Consider the following 27,777-nt stretch of genomic DNA (forward strand, 5'->3'; position numbering starts at 1 on the left):
GGGAGATGTTCTGACAATGCAGACTGATCGGTCAGAGACTGGTGTGGCGGTCGCTGCATTAAAAGCTTGTGTTGTTCAAAGTGCAGCGTATCACAACAAATTCTGCAAAATAGATCCACATCCTGTATTGAGTCTGTGCAGCTCAGGAGACACGCTCTCACCCATTCCCAGCACACTTGCACAGACCCCTTAGTGAAATAAAATGAGCCATTAAGGCTTAGCGCACAATTAACAAACACGTTTAAAGCAATGTCCATGTCATGAGTGTGACTGCCTGCAGACCAGCTGGTCGTTTCCATCGGGGAGGTCAGGGACTCGTAGCACAGCGGAGATAAAATGCAGATAGTCGAGCCTCTTGAGTTACAGCCTTTTTGCCAAAGTGAGGTCGTGAAAGGTCGAGTCGTTTCAGTAGAAACGAGCAAATGTGAAAGGCCAGTTTGTCGCTTATGTGGATAATTTCTTGTTTTTTGTTGTTGTTTTTTTTTAGTACCTGACGGCAAAGATGTCCTAATTAGATTCCGTGTGTGGAGTTTGTCCGCTGCGTCCAAACAAGCTCTTGTTTGTTTGTATCGCAGTTCCACTCCTGAAGTGGTTGTAGATGTGTAACTTGTCTGTGACGGATCCTTCCTACAACAAGGGAAGCTTCTGCTTCGTCGTCTCCCGAACATGATGCACATTGTAAATTGTGCATTTTTTGGTTGTTGTTTTTTAATTTATGTTTTCCTGTATGTTAAGCATTACGTGCTAAAAGGATTTCTTGTGTGAAAAGTCCAATATAGTTAGTGTTTTTATACTCGGAAGGCTTAAGGTTCCATTCAAACATTTCCTTTCTCAGGTCAGGTTTGTTATTTGTAGTTGGTTCTTTGTTACTAAAGCCGTAGCAACGTGTTTAAGCCACTTTTATTAACACTTTTAACACTTTTATTCCAAACTAAGAATTGGTTGATGTATCGATACCAGTATTTGCTCCGATACTGGTATCGATACAGTGGGTTAGGGTTCCACACCCCCTCACAACAGACCACGCCCCATCACCACAGGCCACGCCCCCTCACAGCAGTCTATGAAGCTGGCGTATTAACTTTTTCACCTGCACAGGTTATTTCCTCGGTGCTGTCAGAAATGCACTTCTCTGAACTGTTTCAGTAATGAAAGAGAGCTTTTGTCAGAGCCGCCATGTTGGATTTAACCTCAGCAGCTGACAACGTTTCGTGATGCGTTCAGGTGCATCACGGTCTGCGCGCCGACGTTTTAACGCACGCAAGTAGCGAAGTCCCAAGCTAAATAGGACTGATAGTCAAGAGAGCTGGAACACGCATGCAAGGCACACGGCAGTGCCAGAGTTTCGCTGATGTCACCGTTCTCAGCAAACCTGCGTCTTTTACATCAATGTCAGGGGGCGGGGGGGGGGGCGTTTTTCACATTTTTCCACTTTGGAGCCTTTAAAAAAAAAAGAAATCAGGCTTGTATAACGCCCACTGTGTGGATGATGCCTTGTCGTATAGACGGGGCCTGAAAGTTTCTTGTCGTTAAAAAAAAAAAAAAAAAAAAGTGGTATCAGTGAATAACGATGTTTGATTTATGAAAGTAACAGAACGAAATGAACCGGTGCTCAATGTACACTTTGCTGAATAACCATGTTAGTGTGGAGCTGCTCAACTTGTTTCGACAGCAGGATATTAAAAACTTTTTATAGGAATCTTGTGGTCGATGCGTCACTTTCAACCTATAATCGATCACAAATTTGAGGATTTTTTTTCTTTGAAGTAGATTTGATTTGGAAAAAACGGACTGCAACTTCCATTTTTATCCTAACATGTCATCTCTCACCCTCCGTGAGGATCAGAACTTTGAAAACGAGGACTGAAATGATGTTCGTTCTCTCTCTCTGTTAACCCCCCCTGCCTCCGTCAGGTCCGCGGCGCCCCGGCCATCGCCATCGTGGGCTGCCTCAGCCTGGCCGTGGAACTGCGGGGCGGGCGCCGGGGGTGACGACCCGGTGACCTTCATCAGGGAGTCGCTGTGCCACCTGACGTCGGCCCGGCCCACCGCCGTCAACATGGGACGTGCCGCCCGCGAGCTGATGGAGTTCGCCGAGAACGAGAGCATGGAGAAGAACTCTGAGCAGCTCAGAGAAAGGTGAGGCGTCGCCAGCGCTTTCACGCCAAGTCACCAGTTTACTGGTCGGCCTTTAAGGTGTTGAGGCTTTACAGGTCGCTGACTCTCACTGAAGCTCAGTGGCACTATGGTGTTGGTGTCTGGTCTGACATTAGGACGAAACAGGAAGCTGTGGAAGAGAAGATGTTTGAGCATCGGTCTTGGGTTATTGAAGTACGCCAGCGGCTCCTTTGGTAAAGCGTTTGTCTTCCAATCACAAGAGGTGTGGTTCAATTCCCCCGTCTCGCTGCACCTCCACATTCTGGAAGCAGGATGGGTCAGTGCAACAGAAAATGAATTTCCTCAAGAGAATTAATAAAGTATGACTCGTTTAGTTTAATGGGTTAATACTGTGGCCTTATGGTCTCATTTACGCATCGTTTTCAGGTCGAGGTTTTGTTGTTTTGACATCAGAAAGGTTTTGTTTTTAACACAGCGATGTTGTGAAAATGATGTCCTTTTCCACCGAAATGCTGAAACTCTTTGTAGTTTTCATGTATGACCAGTAGAGGGTGCTAATTATGGTTTATGGGCTATTATTATGGTGACGGTCGACTATAAAACTAGCGAGTCCCAGGAGAATCTGGACTGGGAGTCCTGACTGGAGGGAATATTGTTCTTATTGTCACCGTTGACTTTGGACATGTTGTGCATGTGCAGTGATTCTATTTAAGAGAACTTGCGTTTTCTTCAATTTCCATAGAGATTGTGTCGGGAGTATTTTGGAGGAGTTGCTTTTTCGGTGACTCCCAGCAGCAGACGACTTAAACTGGACTAGAGTTTCTTATTTTCTCTTGAAAGCATTTTGTAAGTGTGGCCGTCGGCTTTGATCACCATTTTGGATTTTCCCTTTTTATGAAGTGCATCCGTGTGTTAAATCAAGGTCGCATTATTCATGCAATACCACATCAAAGCATTACAATAAACTACACGCAAAACCGCGTTTAGAGACGAGGGTCGGCGTTTGCTTACGGAACAGAAAGTCAATATTTTTGCAAATAATAACTCGCAATATATATTTCTCTTCAAAAAGTTGAATTGCAGGACTAAACCAGGTCGAGGTCCTGCTAGCGAATCGCATCGGATTCTTCTTGTTTTCAGCGTCACACACAAGCTTTCATCAGTCGCGCTGTGGCGTCTCAGGAGCACGCTTGTGTTTGTCTGTGGAAACACGCGAAAACACAAAGCTTTGATCCTTTGAACCTGAGACTCGGTCCCACCCGTAGTGTTGAAGAGCTGCTCGGTGGATATGAATAGTTTTATCACATCTTTTGAGCTAAGATGGCCGCGCGGAAGTGATGAAGTCTGTATTAGCGTCTGGCGTCCGCAGTGACAGACACCCCCCCCCCCCCCCTCCTCTCCCCCCCTGCAGTGTAATTGCTTGCGATCGAAGACATGCTTGAGCGCGACGTCAACGACAACAAGAAGATCGGTAACTATGGCGCCCAGCACATCCTGTCGGGCGTCCCGAGGGACTCCGTGACCATCCTCACGCACTGCAACACCGGCTCGCTGGCCACCGCTGGATACGGCACCGCGCTGGGTGAGCCTGGAGCGCCGTGAGCCACGGAAGGCGGGGATTGTTGAAATATTCATTGGGCTGATGCTGTCATGGTGTGTGTGTGTGTGTGTGTGTGTGTGTGTGTGTGTGTGTGTGTGTGTGTGTGTGTGTGTGTGTGTGTGTGTGTGTGTGTGTGTGTGTGTGTGTGTGTGTGTGTGTGTGTGTGTGTGTGTGTGTGTGTGTGTGTGTGTGTGTGTGTGTGTGTGTGTGTGTGTAGGGGTGGTGAGGAGCCTCCACGCGCTGGGCCGGCTGAAGCGCATGTACTGCACGGAGACGAGGCCGTACAACCAGGGTCCAGGCTGACCGCGTACGAGGCGGTCGCCGAGGGAATCCCCGCCACGCTCATCACGGACAGCATGGCGGCTCTCACCATGAGAGAGATGGACATCACAGGTGTGTGTGAGGAGTCGGGTGGCTCTCGCTCTCTCTCTCTCATTCAGGCCTGTCCCCGACCGTCCCGTCTCTCCCCCCTGTGCTCTCCCTCAGCGGTGGTGGTGGGCGCAGACCGGGTGGTCGCCAACGGCGACACCGCCAACAAGGTGGGCACGTACCAGCTGGCCATCGCCGCCAAGCACCACGCCATCCCGTTCTACGTGGCCGCGCCGAGCACGTCGTGTGACCTGAGCCTGGAGAGCGGCAGGGACATCATCATCGAAGTGCGCCCCCCGGAGGAGCTCACCAGTATAAACGGCGTCTCCATCGCCGCCCCCGGTGAGCAACAAGCGTTCCTGGCCGTTTGTCGTCGCTGAAAAACCAAGTGGGGCTTTTGGGAGTTTGGCTGTTTTCGTGTGTTGGTGGAGGTTTTCAGGAGTGTGAGCCTCCTTCCAGAGAGCAGCAGGGCGAACCGATGACGTTCAAGGTCCGTCTCCAAAATACACCTGGCCTTTCTTTTGTTGGGCTCAACAGCGACCTTTGGTCGTCCATCTTTGTTTTTTCTGTGCTGAACACACCTCAGCCTGTCGAACGCGGATAGTGAGAGATGCTCGGTATGAGGAGTTGTGTGGAAGGAGGGAGACGTAGGAGACCGTCTCTCCAGGACATGAGCCCTTTGGTGTTAAAGGAATGTTTTCAACTAAAAAAAAAAGAGAGACCTTAAAGCAACAGGCTGTCAGGGCTTTTGTTTTCCATGATGTTTCCTTATTTGAACGCTATAAATTGTGTATAAATCCCCGGGAAAAGTCTGCTCCCTTTGCAATTTTGGAACACGTCTCCACAAGCACCAGCACCACGACGATACAGTTAAAAACCTGTTTGTTTTAAGTTGAAATGAACTCTTGAGAGTCCAGCTGCCCAGGGGAAAGAAAAAGAACTTGTCTTTTTGAGATGGATGGAAGTTTGTTAGTGAGAAAAGAAATATTAAACATGTTTATTTTGAGGAGCAGATGCACATGCATCAACATACGCCCTGAGGTAAAAACAGGTTAATGCTCAGTATTTAACACTGCATCAACATGTTGTTGTTTTCTTTTTTTAAAGTCTGCAGAGAGAGTAGAAAACAGTCTGTTAAAGCTGGAGGCCTTGCAGAGTGACAGTCTGGACCCTTCCTCCAGGAGAGGAAAGGTCCTCCAGACTGCTGATGAGAGTATCTGAGAGTTGAGCTGAGTAATTATGTCGTCGGAGCCGAGAGCTGCTCAGATGCATCACAGTAATTAAGATCATTTATTGAGCGCAGTGGCCCCCAGAGACCACATGTCCCCCCGTCCCCCCCCCCGTCATCCACCTGATCTCCCTCCATCTCTTTACCATCTAAACAATCATTAAGTTGTTTTATGAGCTGATTGATATTCCTCGGCTGAACTTTCCCTTTACACTCGTCTGCAAACCCGTAGCTCAACCTTTAAAGACGACACGTTTCCTCTTTTTTTTTGTGGTGTTTGGTAAAAGCTCCAAGTCCAGCTGTTTGAGTGGCCGTCTTTTTATTTTCAGAAAGCATCAATGGAAGGAGTGCATGAGTGTTGATAACTGGCTGTGGAGAGACGATTCAATCACTGTACTACTTTATACGTATGAAAGAACCAATGCATTGGAGGCTGTTAGGATGTTTCTGCCTTCGCCCAGCCAGCAGGATCAGTCCCCCCCCCCCCCCCCCCCCCCCCCCCCCGTACTCTGGTAGAAGAGGAATGGATGTATGCTGGTGTTATAATATGAGATGAATCTGTACAAAGTCCCCAAATGCTGCTTCAACGGTCTCTTTGATTTAAATCCCAAAAACCTGCACGTGTGAAAAGATAAATATAAAGAGAAGCAGATCATCACTTTCCCGTTCTGTCTACTACTTTCTACTATTACTGTACCTTCCAGACTATAAGCCACTTTTTCTGAAGTGGTTTGGCTCTTTATGCGACTTACATTTTGATCCTTAACATCTGGGGGCACCAGAGGAAGTGCAGAAGAGCAAAGAAACGGTTTCTTCTTCTATGGTCCACTGATGTGACTCATTACAGTAGAACTCGTGTTCGTCAGAAGAGCAGAACTGCAACATGAAATTCACACGTAAACTCTTGGTCTTAATGGCCCAGAATCCCTCGGTGCTGTGACACGACGACACTCAACCACTCCTAACTTTTTTTTTTTATTTTCTATCGCAAATGTTTGAAAAGTGTGTGCAGCGGATCAACTTCCCCGTCCTGCGTTTGCCTCTCCAGGTATCGAGGTGTGGAACCCGGCGTTTGACGTGACCCCCCACCAGCTCATCACGGGAGGCATCATCACAGAGCTGGGAGTCTTCCTCCCCTCCGAGCTCCAGGCGGCGCTCACCGGCCGCCTCACGGCCCTCTAGAGCCCCCCCCTGCTGGCCCGTGGGCGCCACTGCACGTCGGCACGTCACCGCACAACATGCACGGACACTGCTGGGCTTTGGTTTGGCGCACAGTTACTGTTACATGGTCAGTGGTGCACACAGGAAGAAGGGGGAAAAAAAATACCTTCGCTCGCTCTCTCACACACACACGCGCGCACACACACACACACACATACGCACGCACACACTGCAGGGAGTCAAGCAGACACACACACGTGCACTCTCTCCTTTCCGTTTGATCTTACTGTGGTCCTTCATGTCACTCAATCCTCTTCTTTCCATGACACCTTTCAACCCCTTTTCCCCCTTGAACCTCCCTTTTTATTTTTTTTATTTTTTAAATGTAGCATTTGCAACAGCACGTAGAGCTCAGCTGGATTAAAAACCCACACAAGTTATTTGAAGACAAATTTTGAGACTTTACCAAGTTGATTTTTACGAGCATCCTCAATAAGAGCAGGAGAAAAGAAAATCCCAAACGTATAAACGACACGGCTGATTGTTCAATTTTTAAGCAGCCGTACTTTCTAAAAATGCTGCTATCCACTTGTAAATATATATATATATATGAAAATCCTTGCTTGTAGTCTGTACATATGTAGAAAACTAACCCATGCTAGTCAAAGGTACTGCTATTTTAACCAAATAGGTTTAAATTTGTCATCTAAAATGTTATATTAACATTTTAATTTGTTTTGTTCACTTTTGTAGAGGACTAATTAAATTTCTAGCTCATGAACTTTAACAGACATTCTTATTGATATTTAAAAACTAGTATCTTTGCGCTCACTTTGTAACCAGTGCAGCAACAATTTGAACAAGTGGATTCGTTTCATTCAGCTGAAGCTTTTCTCAATATTGTATTTATACCTCACCCCTCGTTTGCATCCTGCTATTCTTCAGTATCAAACCACACTTGTACTCTCATAACATATCTATATATCGGCATATGTGTAGAAATATACACAAAACACGTGCGTCCTTGCAGGTTGCCCTGCTCTGTAAGGACGAACCATTAAACAAAAAAAATATTCATAACTGTCATTTTAACTGTGTAGCAGCTTTTGCTGTGAACTGAAGTCTGTATTTCTGTAAAAAAAAAAAAAAAAAAAAGAGGCATCACTGATAAAGGAGTATTTCACCCCTAAAGTGAAGATTCATCAGTTATTTGTGCAACTTTAAAATACCTCAGGAGATGAAGTTTTTTACAAACGAATCAAATTAGTTTGTCTGCTTTCTCATTAGTATCCATGGAAACGTTCAACTTCCAGTTTAACACTAAAGCGGCATGAATAGAGTTTAAAAGGACTTGGGATGATTTACAGCTGACGGTTTCAGCTGCTCTGCTGTTTCTTCCATTAGAGACTGAAAACGCTTGAAAGGAGGATAAAAAAAAAAAATTTAAAGTCTGAGACGAGGACGTCATTGTTCTCTCGCGGTTTGTTCTCCATAACATCCAGACTCCGGAATATTTAACTCGCGTGTCTCCCGGCGGCTGTTTAAGTATGAAAAGTCCCGGTCAGAACTTTGTTCTTGTCGTTTCCGCCTCGAGAAATCAAATCCCTCTCTTCTTGTGGAGCCTGTATTCATCTCAAGCATTAAGGCATTTTCTTCTTGTTCCTTTAACCTGAAAAATAAAGTTACTGCTGATTTGAAAAAAAAAATTTCTTTTAAGACAAATTAGTCATCGCATTTAAAAAAAAAAAAAAAAAAAGTTGTTAAACCGATTAATCGTCATCATGGTTCCACAGAAATCCAGTTTTCACTCTCTACAGATGTTAAGAGACCTTGAGGATGTCGTCGCTCGTTGGATTTGTCTTTATTTTCGGGGTGAACTGCTCCTGTCAGGGTCCCGTCCGCACTGCAGCATCGGCCTGTGGGGGGCGCTGTGACCTCCAGTGATGCCACTCACAATCAGAATGTAGAATTTCACTCAGATGAACTCGTTTCCGTTTGGACTCGTCATAAAACAAAAGCCAGTTTGACTCCAGGCCGTCGCATCACTCTCTGAATTCCGGGCGATTGAATACAGGCGAACTGAAAAGACGTTTCAAGGGTTAGAAACGTCTCAAAGTCTCACAATTTTGCAGATCGACGATGAGCTCAAACTTGTGTTTCAGTCAAGTTAATCCCAAAACAAGCCTGCGATGAGCTGCTTTTCTATTTATTTAATCTCGTGATTTTCGCTCTGATAATTCAGCGATGAACAATTTGACAAATTGTGTTTAATTTTAAGAGCCTCTGACTGAAATGAAGCTGAAAATGTGAGTCAAACGTCCCGAATTCCTTCAGTTTTGTGGCCTGGATGGTGAATCTGGTTTCACCGAAGAATGTCACTGGGGAGGAGGAGGAGAAGGAGGAGGAGGAGGAGGAGGTGGTGGTGGTGGTGGAGGTGGTGGTGGTGTATATACATGCTGTGGGTCCTGCATCGATTCACATGCACAGGAGCCATTTGAACCAAATAATCTTAACTCAGTTAAGAATATCCAATATTTTCAATGATTAAACTTAATTTGGAAACGTATTGTTTATTGTTCTATTAAATTAGGTGTAATAATTCTCATGCTTTTGTTGAGGTTAAATTTGAAAAGTCTATCTTGGATCTGGTGCAATCATTTGTTTAAAATGTGGTTAATTCATTGAGCCGCTTCGATATGAGCGGTGGTGGCGTACCAAGCAGGACGTTTTTAGTGTCTGAAGTATCAGGAAATATGTGCACAGCATTACGAAAAGGAGGCGTTTGGTCGTGAGTGGAAAAAAATGGTGAATTTTCTACTCGGAAGCTTAAAATTCCCACAGCATTGAGTTTGAAGTGGTGGAACGTGTCGTCTGCAGGGTTGATTTACACACAGGCGGTGCTCAGGACTCTAATGTTGCATGTGAATCGACTCGGCGGCCGTCAGAAGGTCCGGCCAGGCGGTGAACCTCTCCGCCTCCAGACCCACTTCCTCCATTCCAGACCTGGTAACAAGCGCACCGCTTTGCTTCCGTCCTTTTAGGAAGCACGGCGGAGCCCCCCCCCCCCCCCCCCCACACGCACACACACACACACACACACTGCTCACATCACTTATATCTATAAGACGCTGTCAATGTAAAGCTCTCTTCCTTCTCATCCTCGCCTCTTTCACTCATGAAAACCTCAAGTCAGAAATGCTGGTCGGTCACACGCGAGCGTTAAGAAACACTTGTGTATTTGAATAATCTCTCGTTTTGTTTTTTTTCCCCTGTACAGTCGGAACACGTCACGTTTATCCCGGGGGCCAATTTTAGCCGACGTTCCAGACATATGTAGCAATTTCTGTGGCCGCTTAGACCCGCTGCGTTATTATTTTCTTATGGAGTCTTTGATAAAGAGGTGCGAGATGTGTTTTTTTTGTTTTTTTGTTTTTGTTTTGGATTTTTTTCCTTCCCTTCGTTCGTCTGTGCAATCATGATTCTAACTGTTTGGCTGTGGTTCGTCGTTTGCTTTCATGACATTGTGATTCCTAGTGACTAGGCCATTTGTACACCACACTGGGGAGGCCTCCTCAACCATACACACTACCTCTCCGTCTGCCTGCACGGACTCCAAACACCCCAAAACGCATGAACACGAGCACTTGGTGCGCCGGGCTGCAGCCGAGCGGAAATCTGGACCCACCCAAAATTCTCCACGTCTCTCTCTCTCTCACTCTCTCTCTCTCACTTAACGTTTTTATATGTCGAAACCCAAAGCGACCGACAATTTGTGCTTTTGGTTTTTGTTGTTTTGTTTTGTTTCTTTTGCCAAAGATTCAAGGATATGGTGTTGGGGGTTGTTTTTTTTTTTGGGGTCGCGGCCAAATGGTTTCTGCATCACGCCATGTTTTCACACCATGCTTTTCCAAGCAGCAGCAAAAGCAGCTGTTGTGTTTTAACAAGATAATCAAACCACTTCTTCCTTGGGAGGTTTCGACACGGCTCATAATCAGGTGCCAAAATTTTAGAGCTGCTCGCCGCGTCGTTTTCCGCGTTGATTTGATGAATGGAAGCAGGTGCTTGTGTCATGAAACATGATTAATGTGGCCTGAAATGACCGTGGAAGGAGTGTTGTTCAGATGGCCTCTTTAGGTGCAAGTATGTTATTGTTGTTCTCGATAATCACCTGATCTGGGTTTAATTTTGTAACATGTGGAAATAGTTCAAAATTGCATTTTTTTATATATACGTATATGAATATAATGCTGTAAAGTGCAGTCATGAATTAAGAGATTTCTCTTTCACCTCAATACAGTAAAAAAATAAAATAAAAACCACAGTGAAATGACTTGTGTTTATCTGGAACTTTGTCTCATGATGCCGTTGTAAAACCAATGAAGGCTAACCTTTTAATTTTGAATGCCGATTCTCTCAAAGCATCAAACCATTCAAAGTAAATTGGCAAATATAAGCCCAATGTGTCCTCTCCAGCGTGCTGGGAGGGAAGAAGACCTGAAGAGAAATCCCAACCTGAACCAATGGGGAGGTGTTTGGAGAAATAGTCACACTATAGAAGAAATCACATTCCTGCTCAGGCGACAGAAAAATATGGAAAACAATATTGGGAGAACTGGGAATTATACCTCACTAAAGTCAGTTGACTGTTGTGAAACCCACATTATAAAATTGCAGTTGGAAGACCTGGCTGTCGGCAAAAAGAAAAAGGCATAAAGTGGACTTTTAAAAGAGCGTAAACACAATAAACTCGGGTAAAATATATACGTTCAAAATGGTCAAATATAACATCTGTATTTTCTCACTGTCCAGGATCAATAACTTTTATACAACCACTTGAATTGAATAAATGACAATTTGTTAATCATTTTAAAAAAATCTAAAAATTATAAGTTATTTTAAAAAGTCTTAATTTTACCACATTAAGATAATTATAATGTAACACAATTGAATATTGGAGAAGCGGTAGGATTTTACTTCCTTACCCCTTTTTGGACACTGGATGTATGTATGTATGTGTGTGTTTACTTGAATATAGATTATCTAGTTTTCCTAAATGTATTTTCAAAAATTTTTATTCTATCAACACTAAAGTGTTTATTGAATTGTGTATATATTTATAAGTATGTGAGTAGGTGGAGAATATAAGATGGCAAAAATATCACGTTTGAAATGAATTGATCAATAGAATGAATATTTAAACAAAAGAACCAGCGGGGGGCGCTCGAACACTTTCAACCATTGGACCGACGAAGAAGAAGAAGACGTCCATTTGTTTGTTTCCGGTTCAGTGAAAATGGCTCAAGGTAGTCAGAAGTTTAAATCTCAGCGGCCAGGGGCAAAAAAACAACACGTACAGAAACAGAAAGGACCGAAGAAAGGAGGTAAGAGTCATTTATCATCTGATTTTCAATCGTGTGTTTACAGGAAGACGGCAGGGGTTTTATTTTAGTCGATTAACCGAGACACGTGAACTGCTAGCTAACCACGTTGACTACAATTATATCCGTTTTAAACAACCAATCCGTTTAGTCTTCCCAAACGGAACAATATGTGGGTTTTAGTTCAACACATAGCATCCTCTGCTTCTTTTAACCTCTTTACCGATATGTTTGCATGATAATAAATATAAATGTAAAAAATATATATATGCATTCTAACCATTTGTTTAATTTCCTTGTAAAGGCAGGATCATTGCGCCAAAGAAGGCTCAGGTGGTTGAGCAACAGAAGCTGAAGAAGGTGAGAGTCCGCTTAAAAAGTCCGCCTCGGCACGTTTAAATGAAGAAACTGATGCTGAGTGCAGCAGCTTGACGGTGTGTTTCTCCCCCCTCTCCCCCCTCAGGGTCTGGAGGTGGCCATCAGGAACAAGATCGAGAAGGAGGTGACCCAGAAAGCCAGCACGTCCCTCCACAAGCGGCTGAGTGTGCTGAAAGTCCCCGGGGGTAAAGGAAAACCAGCAGCCCCTGGTCCTGGACCCAGCTCCAAATAAAACAACCTGCGTGATGATGTGGCAAAATGAACTGCGTTCTGTGGCGAATGTCCTCTTGATTAATTTCTTAAATCCCCTGGAGGCTCTTCTCTGTCGGGATGATTATCTGAGAATGTAAAGGGATTGTGGCTGGTGGATTGTTCCACTCCAGGAACCACAGGACATCGTCAACTGTGGGAATGAGTTATTGTGTGTATATGAAGCTCAGATTTTATTGTAATAATAGAAACGACAACATTCTCAGATGTCTCACCCCTTTTTGATTAACTAAATTCTTCCAGCTGATCATTCCTGTATCAGACTTTATGAAATACAGACCGTCCTGACAGAGTCACTGTTTTCTGTCTTTTTTTCTGTTTACTGAAACCAAATCGACTGTAAAGATTCTCTTTTTTTCCCCTTCAATATCCCAGATTTACGGCATTGGCCAGTTTTTAAACATTATGTAATTTATAGTATATTTGGCAGCCTGTTCCGAGTCCTGTGCTCCTGCTGGCAGTATTTCTGTTTTAGCTGGTTAAAGACCTCAGTGGTGTTTGATCGCATGAAGCACAAAGCGACAGGCAGTCGTTTCTACAAAATGGAAGCAATGTAATGTCAATATTTTATATCATTGTCTTGCAGTAATTCTTCCACAGTGAAATCAAGGATGATCCTCCCTGCATTTCGTTCCGAGCACACCCGTCTCTGGTGGAGGCTGTGATGCAAAATATGTAGAAAATGTGTCGAAATCTGCTTTGAAGTTGAACTGAAGTTCCATAGTAAACTCTACATAATGCTTAGACACTTGGACCAACGTTGCTCACATGTCTTGTGCCTGCTCTTCACCTCTTTTTCCTTCCATAGAGTTTTTCCATTTGAGTCTTGTGTGTCCAGTAAAGATCCCTCGTTGTCAGGAGATATGACAAATTATAGGATGTTTGACATCTATTTGAATGCAAGAAGGGACCACATTGTGAAAACCAGGGTTTTGGAACAATGTTGGAAATGCACATTTTGATGACAGATTTCAGAAGGTTGGAATCGGTAAGTTTGTTTTCTATATGTGGTGTTTGTAGCAGTTCTGTATTGACAGGTGTTTCTTCTTTCTATAGTATCTATTTCTCTTTATAACGGTTACTAAAATCAAACATCTCCGCCTTCAAAATGTCTTGCACAGTATTATAGTTCCCCCTGGGGTGTTGCCATGGTGATGCACTGCTGCAACCAGCCTCAAAATAAGACTTCTATTTTGAGGGAGACGTCGAAGGTGAAGCCGTTCAGCTGAGGCGTCCCGCTGGTTGTCACGAATCTCTAAAGTTTGGCTTTAGTACCTTTTGGACGCTTCATATTTACCCACCAGAACAACGCAGCTGCTCCTGCGGACTCGAACCCTCAACCTGAGTGTGTTAAATTCTAAATACACGTTGATGCGACACGTTCAGTCTCGACGAGCTTTACGTGATCGATAATTTTCACTGAGCAGCTGCTGTTCAACTGCTCCCACACCGTTTGTAGTGATTGTTCTACATGGGCTTCGGTGTCTTGCTCAAAGGCACATGGACAGGGAAGATGGAGATCGAACCTACAACCCTGCATCCACTCTGTCAACTGAGCCAGAGCTGCCCAAGTAAGTTAGTAATACTATTTTTTCATTGCTTCATCCCTCAGTGTTACTTTAAAATAAAAAACATTTTAATTAATATTGAACCATTTTTTTCATTGTTACAGCATTAATGTCAGTCTGTCTTCCTTAAATGTATTTTTTGTAGGTTCTATTTGATCAATTGCTGTTAATTCAACTGTTTGCAATATAGCATGTTACAAAAAAATAAAAAGCTCTAAGCAGTAATCCAAATTATTGATGGAAGAAAAGAGGATAATTTCACTCAGTGACGATTGATATCGACAGACTGGAGCCACAACCACATAACTGTGCTTATGGATGGTTTGTGTGTAAAAACATACTGCTTGAATATAAAATCAGTCACTTCTCTTTAATGAAGTGTGCATTTAAATCCCACGTGAAGTCACTCTTAGTTTATTTCTTCAGAGGCACCAACAATTGAAGTTCACAACATCCAGGGCACAAAGTGCTGCCGTATTAATGCAAAACTAACAAGACGGTCAAACTAAACTGATAAACTACGTTGGTTACGCCAAGCAGTACAGACCAGTTATTGGGATTGCAGGCGAGCGCTTTAACCAGCTTTAGCAGTCTGCGTGCAGTGGGTGGAGCGCAGGAAGCGAGGGAAGGAGTCCTTGGCCATCAGGGTGTAGATCCTCTGCTGGGCCTCGGCGAACGTGTCCACACCCGGAGAGTCCAGCCCGCCCAGCAGAGCCTCGCGGGTCTCGGCGTCCAGGTTCACCTGACGGACAAAGGCAGATTATTGAAAAGGAGCTTTTCCTCTTGACTGGCGGTGGTTGAAGCGTCCCGCTGACCTCCTGCGGGGCTTCGGCCATGATGAAGCGGCTGCAGATGCTGCCGGCCTTGGCCTTGTGCAGAGTAGAAGGCGAGACTCTGTAGTCCTCGCAGGCCAGCCAGAAGGCCAGGTTCTCCTCGCTGAACTCTGAACACAGGAAGCAGCGAAAGGCCTGCACGGCGCCTGAGGAGGGCGGCGGAGAGACGGGGAGGAAGGTTCGGTCTTCAATAAACGGAAAGGTTCAGTGTTCTGCAGAGCTTCTCCTGCACGACCACACATTTACAACAACTAATAATAGGATTGTAGGACTTCTCTTGTGCCGTTACTCTAGTTGATATTGTGAAAAGTTACACTGTGAAAAACATGAATGGACATTTCCACTATCCAAATTCAACTGACCCATAAATACCCTTTTAGAGTTTGTGCCAAAAAAGCAACAATTTGCTTTGTATCCATGTTGTGCAAAAGAAAAATAGTCATTTATTGCGACATGCTCCCTCTAATGTGAGACATTTTTTATATTCAGAAAAAATATGCAGAAGGCAGAGAAAATAGATCTTTTTATGCAACGTTATCCCATAATATCTGCAAACGTCACATGACTGTGAGCCTGTCGTTTCTTCCATGTAATCACAAAATATCAAATCTTTACACCGTTTATTCTTTACAGTTTCATATTTGAGCGCCTCTTAAGTTTGATTAAGACCGAAAATTAACGGAGATTTTCCTGATGACCAATTCAACTGTGAAGGAGCTTTTTTTCCAGTCATTGTCACTTTGTCAGTTTAAATACAAGTTTGTTTGCTTTTAAAGGAAAGAGGGACTCTTATTTTCCAAGCACTGAAATGTGTATTCATTTGCTATTGCATTTACTCTGTGTTCACACCGGTTACATTAAATAGAATGAATGGTACATTTTAAATTATTTAAAACTTCTTACTTCTTCATAAGTAAGTTCACAACATATAAAGTTGAATAAATCCTCTTCAGTAGACCTCAAGCGTTTAACGAGAACAAATTCATCAAATTTTTTAGAATGTGTTTTCTAATACTGGAATGTTTCAGAAATATACCTGTGAATAATTTGTTCACAAACACTCTAATTCAATTTAAAAGGCTATTTTACTCATTTTTCTTTTTTACGTTATGCACCTTATAAACCAAACCAAAAACTTTTGAAGTATTATGGTATTTGTTTGCACCATAAATAATAATCTTCAGAGACAAACTTACTTTTGCTGCCTAACAGAGTTTCCAGGTCCTGGAGGATTTTAACATCTTGAACCCTGAAAAGAGAGACGGAGGACAAAAATAAAAACGAAGCTTCAGCTCAGTTGGGTCCAACTGTACTTGATCCATTTCAGTAAATGTACTTGTGCTTGTGGTGAGCCTCAGCCATGTGACTTAACTTCACCCGCATCACTTTTGCCCTGAAACACAGACGGACGTATTAAAAAGTCGCATATGAACTCAGAAATCATGTTCGACTCGCATCGAACATGCAAAATACTCACTTCTCCAGACATGATGAAGGCAGCGAGGAAAGACCTTTACACATCGAGGTCTTTGGTTTTGCTTTTCAAACCCACAAAGGGAAAAATGAAATAACACACACTAAAGCTGTGTCTTATAATTTGTCTACAGTTCTCCTTCTTCCAAGTCCAGGTCCAAAACCAAAAATACACTGCTCTTATATACAGTAGATGACTCGTGTGTGTTCTCGTCTGTCAATCGACACAAGCAGGTGTGTCAATGTGAGCGGTATCGAGACAGAAGCGTCTGATTGAGCTGAGGTGTACGTGCTCTGGGCCAGCAGGCCTGTCAACAGGAAGCACAAAGAGACCCAGCACATAATAATGGACCAATCAAAGCCAAAAGACCTTGAATGTGTGTGTGTGTGTGTGTGTGTGTGTGTGTGTGTGTGTGTGTGTGTGTGTGTGTGTGTGTGTGTGTGTGGTCAGGGGACATTAATAATGTGTCATAAACAAAGCCCGGCCTCTGTGGTGTGATCACAGGGAATAAAGTGACGATGGAGGAGCAGATGGGCTGGCAGCTTCGCTCTCCTCACACACAGTCCCAGACCTGCAACATGCAGCAAAGTGACACATTTGATCAGATTATTATTATTATTATTATTATTATTATTATTATTATTATTATTAATAAACTTTCCCTGTAATCACATTCTGCCATGATCACCTATTTTAATCTTTACTACACAAAATGAGAGTCGTTATAATTTATTCATTTAACGGATAACGGTGGATTTTGTTCATCCATGAGGATTTCTTGTGGGACTCAAGTCAAAGACGCAAATACAAACCTTACTACGGATTCCATAACAGAAAGAACAAAATACAGATGAGATAAGAACCACGGGACTTTTTTTTTTTTTTTATAACTTCTTACTTTAGTCATTGGTCAGATAATATTTACACTTCCGTAACTCTACAGGTCAAAAGATGAAATTCTACTTTGTTAGTATTGACAAAAGTGAATGTTCATAATGAAAACAGTTTATTTAACAGTTCGTCAAAAAACTGAAATTTGATGAGTTTGGGGATTTGTTTTCTCTGCATTGACCCTCATTAACTTCACTATTAAGAGCAGTGCACCACTACGATGGTGACTTACAGCCAGTTGAGTTTTCTGCATTTAACCCATCCCAGTTTCCGTACAGCACCCAGGGAGCAGATTAATGATGCAGAGGTGGGATTTCTAGAATTGAAAAGTAAATGATGAAAATGCGTGACAGTCGTCTTTTGCACTTCCCATAATAACGGGAGACACAAAGCTGTTTGTTTGTCCGTTTGGTTGCTTTGCTCCCATGATGCACCTCAATAAACTCGAGAGAAATATAAAAACACTGGCAAACAATCGCACTATATCCGATGGTATGAAATCAGTGTTTTTTGTTCATTTTGTTCTTATTAAGAAAGTTTTATTGAGGATGAATAACATTTGACTGATATTCGATATTTGAAGATAATCAGTTTTTACGATTTCCCCCCAAAAACAAACCAAAAAATAAAGGGATTATCGACAGAACAACCACGGAATGTGCGGATTTCGTTTGTATAATGTAGCTTGTGTGTGATGAAATGGAACAGTTGGTAAAGAACAAAAAAAAAACAACATCCAGTTCCAGCGCGTCTTCCAGCGGCTGCGCGTTTCTCTCGCTTCCTGCTTCTTCTTCCTCCGCGAGAGCCGACGAGCACTCCTCGAGACGGGGCCACCGACAGACCACCCGGCAAAAACCCCCTGAACACGGACCGGTACCGAACCTCCGGACCCGTCCGGATCCTGTGCGTCGTTCCAGTGCGTCCGGCGATGGGCAGATAAACACCGTGAGTGCGTCACGACACAGGGTCGCAGGTTTTTATTATTAGACGACATGCAGCCACGTTACTGCAGTTTTCAGAGTGTGTGGAGACTAAACTGCTTTCCTTTCCCCCCCTGGATATCCTGCGATCTTATGGAATATTTTTTTAGAGAATCCCCAAAATGCGACAGATCCTAGAACGCGCTCACTGCCTTCTTATTAACTGCACTGTTTTGAATTCATAATTTAATCGCAGCGGATTAGGATTAATGTGGAGGAGGAGGAGCTCTTTAAGACAAATACGACGTGTCATCTTTTTGTCAACAAAACGATTTGTTGAAGTAAACTTGTTGCAGCAGGGGGTCTCCTGCATGTTTTAGTGTCTCTCCCTGCTTCAGCGTTACCTTCAATCCAAGGATGACGTCATCACCAAGGTTGGGGAAAGTAACGAGCCCCTTCGTTTGCAACCAGGTGTGTTAGCTGGGAGAGAGTTCCACCCTGCAGGACAGGGTCTGGACAAGCCTGTGTTGGAGCGACTTCTAACTGTGAAGTTATAAACCAATATTGCAACGATCGATCAAACACACACGCACCAAACCGCTGGTGGCCCGGGATATATGGTCTACAATAGTGTGATCCAGCCGCGCAACGTACATTTAAAAACAATCTGTTCGTTTTATAATCGACACACACCCAGGATGAAGCCATGTCTGCTTGTGACGCACAATCTGCCCATTTGCAGTAACAATAATTATGATAATAATGTTCTTTTGTTTTTTTTACTCCTGAAGAGGAATTAATGTTCTTATAGGGTGTTTCAATTTAGTTTTTATTACTTTCTCTTAATTAAATTTTTTTTTTTTAATTACAGGATATAAAACCTGAAAAAAAACCCATACTGAATACTACAAAAAAGAAACAATGTAGATTAAGTGAAATTTTTGCACAAAAGTGATCGAAAAAGCCCAGTTGTTGTTTTGTTGTCTTCATGTTGTTTTAACTCCTCCTTGTCTTGTTCACCCTTGTTCAACCTGCTTGAAAATCTGTAAATTACTGTGAAACTGTAATGTGTGTGAAGACCATTCTGTGTGATTCAGTCACGACTGAACCGAGGCTCCGTCTCCCCTCAGCTGCCTGCGACTGTCGGACTGGTTATGGGACCACAGTGGACCTGGTTTTCCCGGGCCCACTGTCAGAGCAGCGAGTCGAGTGGCGGTCCGGACCGGGAGAGGGAGAAACGCTGGGCCGAGCTGTTCCACCAACTCGACCTCAACAAAGATGGACACATTGACATCGTTGAACTGCGGACGGGGCTGGCGAGCCGGGGCTTCTCCAGGAAGTCTCTGGAGAAGGTGAGACGGCAGGAATAACCACTGTCGTGAGTTACTGCTGTGCACTTGTATAATAGAACAACATCATTCACAACACAGGAGCAGAGCTGCACCTCCTATCAATACGTTTATTTGAGCCAGCACTAAGTACAAAATCAGAGGCAAAGTGGGATTTTGCTTTGATATAATTTCCTACTAATTCACCAGTTGCTGTGCCAGCATCACATTGTCCTCCATTAAACCTTTCTGATCCGCAGCGTGGACAGTGTGTGAGGAACGACCCGGAACATCACCAGCATAACGTTGTGTTGTGGACACACACAGGCAGCAGCCTCGTCCTCAGTCCGTCTGTTTGTATTGATTTTATAAAGCATCTGGGTTATTTTCTGTCATTCCGTCTTTTATCTCTGTGGCTTATGTGAAAACGACTCTTTAAACTCAAGTTGAAGCCGTTTTGATGCAGAAAATGTTGGTGCTTCTGATTCGACTGTGTCGAATATGTTTTTTTTTTTTTTTTGTATCTTGTATATATTTTTATTATGCTTTGCACTGTTAATTTTGTTGTTGTTTTTTTTTCTATGCTGAGGCTTTTTTATCCTAAAGTTCACAGCTCAGAATGGCCATTGCAAAACTCGTGACTTTACAGGTTGTGGCACTTGTTTATTCTACATCCCATACAAATAAACACATCAGTGTGTGTGTGTGTGTGTGTGTGTGTGTGTGTGTGTGTGTGTGTGTGTGTGTGTGTGTGTGTGTGTGTGTGTGTGTGTGTGTGTGTGTGTGTGTGTGTGTGTGTGTGTGTGTGTGTGTGTGTGTGTGTGTGTGTGTGTGTGTGTGTGTGTGCCCCTTGATGCCTGCTGGCCATCCTGTGGTCTATTTTAGCTGAAGGTGTAATCTGATAGTTGTAACCTTTCTCTCACTTCTACACTTGATCTCTCTTCGCACATTACAAGTCCCATCATGTGACTCCCATATGGATGTGAGCGTGTTTGTTTTCAATCGAAATTACTTATTAACGAAGAAATAAAAGTGTTTTGCCACTGTAAATTGATTTAATAGACTTATTAAATCAACTTGCTTTTATACGGGGGCATTAAACTGATTTGTTTGTAATTGGTTCATACGTCCAAATATTTTTCATGATTCCCACTTGATAGTAATATTTAAGACAATTTGAACACGTAACTTCAAATTGTACATAGTTGCATGTTTTATTTTTTTGGTGACAATGAAAGTAGAGGTTCATTTAAAGACTGAACATGCTGTTTTTAGCGAGCCTCTACAGCTGAATGAAAGGATAGTTCAACTTCTTTGTGTCGGTTGTTTGAATGTTTTTGACCCTGATGCCAATAAGAAAGGTTTCCTAGCGCTGCTCTGCAGCTCCGCTCCCTCTTTAACGTCTCGCCTCTGACCGACCAAATGTTTTTCTTTCCTTGAACTACAGTCGTGTTTTATTGCCTCTCGTGTGTGCCTGTGTGTGTGTCTGCGTGTGTGTGTGTGTGTGTGTGTGTGCGCGCCGTCAGATGGTGGAGGCCGGAGACACCAACCACGACGGCGTGCTGGACTTTGAAGAGTTCACCCAGTACCTCAGGGCGCACGAGAAGAAGCTGAAAATCATGTTTCACAAGCTGGACAAGAACAATGACGGTCGGGAGCAACTCTGTCACGGTTACCAATAAATTCATTCCACAATCATTTAAACATTTGTAACTTTTTTTTTTTACAAATTGTTACTTTTCTTTAAAAGGTAAGATTGATGTGACAGAGATCCGCGACTGCCTGCGCTCCATGGGTGTGAACATCAGCATGAACGACGCAACCAGGATTTTACTGAGGTCAGTCAATGCCACTTCACGCTGGAAATGAATAAAGGGCGTTCACAGAAGATGCGAAAGATGTTCGATATCTCATGACATTGTTCACCGTCACATCGACAATACAGGAGGAACTTGTCAAAGTCTCTGAAATTCAAAGTCTGACGTCAAACAACAATTCAGGACCGAGACAAAACCTGTTTAAACTCATCTGAAGAACAATTTAAACAAAGTGTAAATTAGAAGACATTTTAAATGACATGTCAACAGTCAGTCCCAGAACCAGTTCTAGACCAGTCTGGAACCAGTTCTAGACCAGTCTGGTCTAAAAATACGTTTTAAAGTGTTCCAAAACACTTAAAAAAAATTTGACTCGAAACCAAATCTATACGTGTGAAAACGGAAAGAAATAATCTCGACTTAGTTGAAATCTGAATCAAGTCCAACAAACGAGTATTAAAAAATAAGCTATAAACCAGAAACCAGTTAAACTTGGACCAGAGACTATCTAGAAACCGGTTTGAACCCAGTTTTCAAACCAGTTCCATAATAATGACCACCTGGTTATTTTGAGCTTCACGTGAAACATGTTATTAAAAAGTCCTTTTTTAATGTACTCTAACACTACTGACTATGATGTTACTTACGTGATTACAAAATGTCTCCATGAGATTAAAAAAATTAAATAAAATTACTGTTTGTTTTTATTTACACAAGTTCAAATGATAAGAATGTTTGACACGTTGATCATGAGCTAATTATGGATCTAATAATTGAATTATATTAACTTTGAACACAACGCAAGCATTTTGATTTTACTTCCCACGAAATTCATAGGATGTTTCTTTTTGTTAAATGTTTGTCTCAGTATGGATAAGGACGGCACCATGACCATAGACTGGAACGAGTGGCGGGACTATTTCCTTTTCAACCCTCTGACCAACATGCAGGAAGTTGCACGCTATTGGAAACACTCGATGGTGAGGTCAAACATCGTGTCTTTTCTCAGTGACAATAAGTATTTGTACGATGTTGTCATCGTGTAAATAAATTAATTAATAGATGAAAGGAAACCTGTTGAGCAACAGAGCCCATGTCACCTGTTCAATGAAGAACATTTTAACATTTGTATTCACTCTTTTCTTATTTCAAGCTCACTCTGACCTTTGTGGCTCCAGTAGATGTTAGATATCGGTGAGCAGCTGACCATTCCAGATGACTTTTCCGAGGAGGAGAAGAAGTCTGGTTATGTGTGGCGCCAGCTGATGGCCGGGGCCCTGGCCGGGTCCGTCTCCCGGACTGGCACCGCCCCGCTAGATCGCATTAAGGTCTTCCGCCAGGTGAGTTAGGATGCCGGCGCTCCGACGGATCACTTGTCGTTGGGGACGTATCCACGTCATCGTGACGCCCCGCTCTGCTTCGGAGGGAGCAATAACGTCTTTGTTCTCCTCTTGCCAGGTTCACGGCTCCTCCGACTTCACGGGGAGCGTTTTCACAGGTTTCCAGGTCATGTTGAAGGAAGGGGGGCCGTGGTCACTGTGGAGGGGAAATGGCATTAATGTTCTCAAAATTGCCCCAGAGACGGCTATCAAATTCACAGCTTATGAACAGGTGAGAAGCATCCAGTCTTTTTTTACTGCTCTCATAATGATTCTGTCTCCCCCCCCCCCCCCCCCCCCATCAGCTGCTGCTCACATGCAGGTATCATAAACACTGACATAGGGATGCACCGATCCAGGTTTTTTCATTTCCGATCCGATCCCGAATTTGGATATCTGCCAATACCGATACAAGAGCTCTGTATATTATTATTATCATTATTGTTGATTTTATGTAGGAATGTTTGCATGTTTTCTCTCTAAAGACAACTTGAGGTTAGTAGAAGGTGAGAAAAGGAAGCAGTACCAACTATTTAGTTCCATGAGGACAATGTGAGGGTCTATGTGACGTCATCACCTCATAATAAACTAGTTCTATCTTTACAACCTCACAATTACTTTACTAATCCCTGGATAAATCATTTATCAACGCAGCACAAACTGCAGCGTTTCCAGCTCTCACGCAACACAAATGATTGGGACTATTTTTCAGGGAGTTTAGCGTGGAGGAGGACGCAGCTTCACGGAGGTGTGAATCGCCTGCTACCGCGGAGGAGCGAGGTGTTTTGATGCCGCGGCCAGTGCCGTTCTCTTCGGCGAGCTGGCGTTTTTAAAACGGTGACGTCTGGCGGCAGAGCGTCCGCCTCGCTGTACGACGGCTTTGCAAACATTCACGTCGATACTTTGCGGCGTTTTGAGCGTAAAATCAGCGACAAACAGTGACATGTCATCATGAAAAGTCGGTTAGCACAACGGCGCTACATCCCGAGCGTGCGAAGCTGGCTGTAAACTGTGGAATGGAGTTCCGGACTCATTACTCCGCGTCTCATTGAGACTCGCCTCCGTTCAGGAAATCCAGTCCACATTTTGCAGCGAGCGATCAGAGCAGCCGACAGGTAAACACACGTGGACTCATTTCAGCAGAAGCGGCTTGTATATCAGAACCCGATACCGATACTGGATCGGCCCGGCCCCGTCACTACACTCACACCCAAACACAGTTATCACATCCACATGTATCAGATCAAGGTTGCGCAATGTGTCAGGTTATTTATAGGACTGCTGGAATCTTGCAGTAAGTTTTCAGCAGTCCTATTCAGATTTCATAATGCAGAGTAATACTCCCATCAATTTTTGCATCTTCATCGTATTTCATGTTTGTTTTTTTGTTTTTTTAACGTTTTAAAGATCAAGACTGTGATCCGCGGAGGGAACGAAACAAGGAATCTGATGGTCCATGAGAGGTTTGTCGCCGGCTCTCTGGCTGGAGCGACAGCTCAGACGGCCATCTATCCCATGGAGGTAATATCATGGTAATACACGGACAATAGCATTTCTACCCACACGAGCAGAGCTTCTGATTTATTTGAAATTTCAAAAAAAAAAGAAGAAAAAAAGTATTTTCCTTGTCCTGTTTTCAGGTGCTGAAGACCCGTCTGACTCTCAGAAAAACGGGTCAGTACTCAGGAATGGCACACTGCGCCAGACAGATGCTCCAGAAGGAAGGCGTCAGGGCCTTCTATAAGGGCTACATCCCCAACCTGCTCAGCATCGTCCCTTACGCCGGCATCGACCTCGCCGTCTACGAGGTAAGGGGAGCGTGAAAACACACTCGCACCTCTCCGACTGTCCCTTCTTCTTCTTACCGTGTTGTGTTGTGTTTTTTTTTGCAGACGCTGAAGTTCTCCTGGCTGAACAGGAACAGGGGTTTGGCCGACCCGGGGGTGATGGTGCTGGTTGGCTGTGGCGCCGTGTCCAGCACTTGTGGCCAGCTGGCGAGTTACCCACTGGCACTGATCCGCACCCGAATGCAGGCCCAAGGTCGGGATGACGTGGTTTATAAATGTCTCGGTCATAAGTAGACATTGGCAGCAAATTTGAGGACATCATAACAACATGAGACGTCTTGTGAAGATGCTGGGTGGCCGAAAGTCACATTTTGGTTCTTGAGTTTTAGGGTTTTTGTTTTTTTTGTGTGGTTGTAATTAAGTGCAAATAATGTTTTTCAGATCAGTTTCTTAAAAAAAAACTAAAACTTTTTATAATCACATTCAGCACAAATAGTCACTAAAGGTTGTATTAATAGTGCTCAACATTATACTCAACCAGCTCAAGTAAAAGAAACCAGTATTTTGGTTTGGGTTTTTTTCCCTTTAGTCCTTAGATTTTTCCGTTGTTCTTCTTTTTTTCAACACAAACAGAAAAAAAAACAGGACAGTATATCCTGAAGAGAATGTAGTTGAGGTTAACTTCGTCTAGACAGAAATAGGATATATTAAAACAACAAAACAAACAAACAAAAGTTAGTAAAGGAAGAAAGAAAGACAAGGAAATAAAGAAAAGGAAAGAGAGTAGTATCCTTTTGCGAGCTTCAATGTATTTTGTCAGTTCTTTTTTCGTCTTCCAGTATTCTGTTTTATATTCAAAATATAAAAGTAATGACAAATCTGGCCTTTTGAATTGTGGCTTCTAGTTTCCTAGTTTTACAGTGATTGAATTCAACAGGGAACTTTTATTCAAGTTTCTGTATTTTACTTGATTCTTTGTTTTTTTTATATATTTTGGAGGCTTTTTATGTGTCAGATCTGTATTAACTTGTACCAAGTTAAAACAAAAATTGTCAAAATAAGTAAATCAAAAATAAAACCAGGTCAGACAAAATATTTTTAAAATATGAATACCTGAACACTTTACTACTTTACTCCTTGTTTGTGTTTATTTCTGCTTTGTTGATAGTTTCTCTTTAAATCAGCACCATTTGAACTATGAAAAAAACCAATAATGACACTTTTAGCTCACGAAAGACTCTTTTTGTTAAAATGTGATTGATTTTATACATCAGCCATTTGTCTCAGTGTGACAGAAAAGTCTCCTCCTGAAGGTCAATTTGCCATCTTGAAGACAATGGGAATTTTTTTTTAAGAGTTTGATGTTAACGACTTCATGACTAATAATTGAATAATGATAATAAATAATGGATAAATCTCCACTTGATTGCTTTTTCCAGAGCCATCTTCTGGAGAAAGCGTATTGGAACGTATCTGAATGTCTAAAATGGATCAAACACAGTGAGATGCAAACTCTTTCATGTTTCTGTTCTTGTCTCTCCCATCAGCTTCGATGAAAGGAGCCCCGAAACTCTCCATGTTGGCTCTGATTCGCAACATCGTGTCCCAGGAAGGCGTCACCGGACTCTATCGAGGAATTTCCCCCAACCTCCTGAAAGTCATTCCCGCCGTCAGCGTGTCCTACGTCGTCTACGAGTACACCCGCATCATGCTGGGAGTGAACATTGAGGGTAGGAGGGGAGGGAAAGGGGGAAGCTAACAGGATGGACTGCTTGAGGTTGTTTTTCATCCACGTGCACGGGTCTGTTAGCGGCGCATGAAGAAAACGGGCCTCGACCGACGACCGTCCCGAAAAAACCACAAATCTCTTCAGGACGGACGACTGAGAAGAAGCAAATATATGTTAACGCATAATCTCCTCTGAAGAAGCTTTAACAGTCAGTCGAGCTCACGTGCATTGGCAGAGCTTCAGGTGTGATGCATTGCAGTGAGCGCATGCCAGCGTCTTGTGTGGAAGCATTTTGCTGCTGCTGTCATCTCGACTTGGACTGATGGCGATTTGCATGAACCTGCCAGAGAGCAGGTAAAAGTGTTACTCACCCGTGAAGCCGTGTTACATTCCCACAGCGTTATTTTCTCCCCCAGGTGAAATGTAGAGAAGACGGACGCTTGATCCAATGTTAGGATTTTCTAATTGAGAGAGTTCGACAGTGGCTGCGCACCGGAAAAGCTGCATTCAGGGTTTTGACGCTTCCTGTTGCAGCAACGACAAAAACAGCAGAGTATTTCTGACTGACCTCGGGGACGTGACTGAAAACAAAAGGAAAGACTCTCCTGGAATAAGTACTACTGAATAAAGCACATTGGTGTTATCTTCACAGCAGAGACACCAAAAAGTACAAAGGACTCATAGAAACCTTTTTTCTTATGTGCCATTTTGGCTCCTATGCAAAGAAGAGATTTCTTAACTCTTTCTTAACACTTTATGGTCCAGAGCTGCCAAGTATTACTATAAGCACTGCAGTAAAGAGGAAACTTTGTATTAATAAACATTTAGATTATTTATTTTATTGCCACTCAACATTTTTGATGCATTAGTATTTATATTTCAATCATGCATTGTGTTCCTTTTCCAAATGTACTCCTGTTCTGCTTCTTTTTTTTTTTTTTTTTTATCATGTATGAATGTTACGGATCCATGTTACAAAATATTTCAATAAATACAACTTACATGTGAGAGCAATACAATAACAGGTAACACTTTGTCCCGGGTTTATATTTGTGAGGTTGTAGTTTTACAGTGGTGCTGTGTTAGACTGCATTCCAGTGTGTAAAGTTTCTAGTATTGCTAGTGTAAACACTATCACAAACCGCATTTTTAGCAATGATGCTGCAACACGCCTACCACTTCGAAAAGCTCTGGTTAATTTTTTTATTCATGCTGACCTTGAGTTTAAATATGATGGCCCAAATGGCCAGTGAGTAAAACCTCTGCAAGGTATTAAATATTCTAACTACATTCTGGAATACTATCTGTGTTTTCCAGTGTGTAAACACAGGAAGACTTTATGTGTCACTCTGTCAGAATTCCAAATGATTTATTTATTTTTTTATCTGAGATTATCTAAATCAGATTCTGGTTTTGAACAACAATTCATCTCCAAATTAATATAAACATCAGCGTATAGTGTATCGCCAAGTGGAATTCAATTATAGTTACAAGATCTGTGTTATTTAGATGATGTTTTTACTCATATGAAAATAGAGATGTTATTGTA

The 27,777-nt window shown here is 42.9% G+C and overlaps 4 protein-coding genes across 6 annotated transcripts in view; 3 read left to right on the top strand and 1 right to left on the bottom strand.

Annotated features, from left to right (window-relative positions):
- Positions 1–8,814, top strand: part of mri1 (methylthioribose-1-phosphate isomerase 1) — a 9,379-nt gene extending 565 nt beyond the window's left edge. The window contains 8 exon segments of the mRNA XM_080516439.1: positions 1,915–1,974; positions 1,976–2,139; positions 3,530–3,542; positions 3,544–3,700; positions 3,936–4,010; positions 4,013–4,111; positions 4,205–4,429; positions 6,364–8,814. Of these exon segments, the coding sequence (XP_080372565.1) occupies positions 1,915–1,974; positions 1,976–2,139; positions 3,530–3,542; positions 3,544–3,700; positions 3,936–4,010; positions 4,013–4,111; positions 4,205–4,429; positions 6,364–6,497 (927 nt within the window). The 3' untranslated portion in view covers positions 6,498–8,814.
- Positions 8,815–11,753: 2,939 nt separating this feature from the next.
- Positions 11,754–12,795, top strand: cUnh19orf53 (chromosome Un C19orf53 homolog). The gene is made up of 3 exons (XM_080521114.1): positions 11,754–11,857; positions 12,159–12,214; positions 12,318–12,795. The coding sequence occupies exons 1-3, from the start codon at positions 11,770–11,772 to the stop codon at positions 12,462–12,464; spliced, it is 291 nt and encodes a 96-aa protein (XP_080377240.1). The 5' UTR covers positions 11,754–11,769; the 3' UTR covers positions 12,465–12,795.
- Positions 12,796–14,505: 1,710 nt separating this feature from the next.
- On the bottom strand, positions 14,506–18,702 carry LOC308128638 (regulator of G-protein signaling 5). Of its 2 annotated transcripts, none has more exons than XM_080494272.1 (5): positions 18,593–18,702; positions 16,240–16,296; positions 16,100–16,152; positions 14,886–15,049; positions 14,506–14,812 (listed from the first exon to the last, which is right to left on the bottom strand). In XM_080494272.1, the coding sequence occupies exons 2-5, from the start codon at positions 16,284–16,286 to the stop codon at positions 14,645–14,647; spliced, it is 432 nt and encodes a 143-aa protein (XP_080350398.1). In that variant the 5' UTR covers positions 16,287–16,296; positions 18,593–18,702; the 3' UTR covers positions 14,506–14,644. The 2 variants fall into 2 exon arrangements, with proteins under 2 accessions (XP_080350398.1, XP_080350397.1); XM_080494271.1 differs by lacking the exon at positions 18,593–18,702 and adding an exon at positions 16,381–16,509.
- Positions 18,081–27,236, top strand: slc25a23a (solute carrier family 25 member 23a). Of its 2 annotated transcripts, none has more exons than XM_080494270.1 (12): positions 18,081–18,213; positions 19,319–19,540; positions 21,043–21,166; positions 21,267–21,354; positions 22,202–22,313; positions 22,515–22,673; positions 22,792–22,944; positions 24,120–24,233; positions 24,353–24,520; positions 24,605–24,752; positions 26,047–26,229; positions 26,645–27,236. In XM_080494270.1, exons 2-12 carry the CDS (start codon positions 19,343–19,345, stop codon positions 26,653–26,655), a joined length of 1,458 nt encoding a protein of 485 aa, XP_080350396.1. In that variant the 5' UTR covers positions 18,081–18,213; positions 19,319–19,342; the 3' UTR covers positions 26,656–27,236. The 2 variants fall into 2 exon arrangements, with proteins under 2 accessions (XP_080350396.1, XP_080350395.1); XM_080494269.1 differs by lacking the exon at positions 18,081–18,213 and adding an exon at positions 18,421–18,659.
- The last annotated feature ends 541 nt before the right edge of the window (positions 27,237–27,777 follow it).

This window comes from Blennius ocellaris, assembly GCF_963422515.1.
Source record: "Blennius ocellaris genome assembly, chromosome: 3".
Classification (NCBI taxonomy): domain Eukaryota; kingdom Metazoa; phylum Chordata; class Actinopteri; order Blenniiformes; family Blenniidae; genus Blennius; species Blennius ocellaris.

Bases quoted from the DNA above. Each gene is read 5' to 3' on its own strand.
- cUnh19orf53 (XM_080521114.1), top strand. From the start codon at position 11,770: ATGGCTCAAGGTAGTCAGAAGTTTAAATCTCAGCGGCCAGGGGCAAAA. The intron at 11,858-12,158 runs GTAAGAGTCATT...TTCCTTGTAAAG, and splicing joins GAAAGGACCGAAGAAAGGAG to GCAGGATCATTGCGCCAAAG. The intron at 12,215-12,317 runs GTGAGAGTCCGC...CTCCCCCCTCAG, and splicing joins AGCAACAGAAGCTGAAGAAG to GGTCTGGAGGTGGCCATCAG.
- LOC308128638 (XM_080494271.1), bottom strand. From the start codon at position 16,424: ATGTGTAAAGGTCTTTCCTCGCTGCCTTCATCATGTCTGGAGAA. The intron at 16,297-16,380 runs GTGAGTATTTTG...TCTGTGTTTCAG, and splicing joins CCTTCATCATGTCTGGAGAA to GGCAAAAGTGATGCGGGTGA. The intron at 15,050-16,099 runs GTAAGTTTGTCT...CGCCCTCCTCAG, and splicing joins AACTCTGTTAGGCAGCAAAA to GCGCCGTGCAGGCCTTTCGC.
- slc25a23a (XM_080494269.1), top strand. From the start codon at position 18,606: ATGACGTCATCACCAAGGTTGGGGAAAGTAACGAGCCCCTTCGTTTGC. The intron at 22,945-24,119 runs GTGAGAAGCATC...AACGTTTTAAAG, and splicing joins AATTCACAGCTTATGAACAG to ATCAAGACTGTGATCCGCGG. The intron at 24,234-24,352 runs GTAATATCATGG...TCCTGTTTTCAG, and splicing joins CGGCCATCTATCCCATGGAG to GTGCTGAAGACCCGTCTGAC.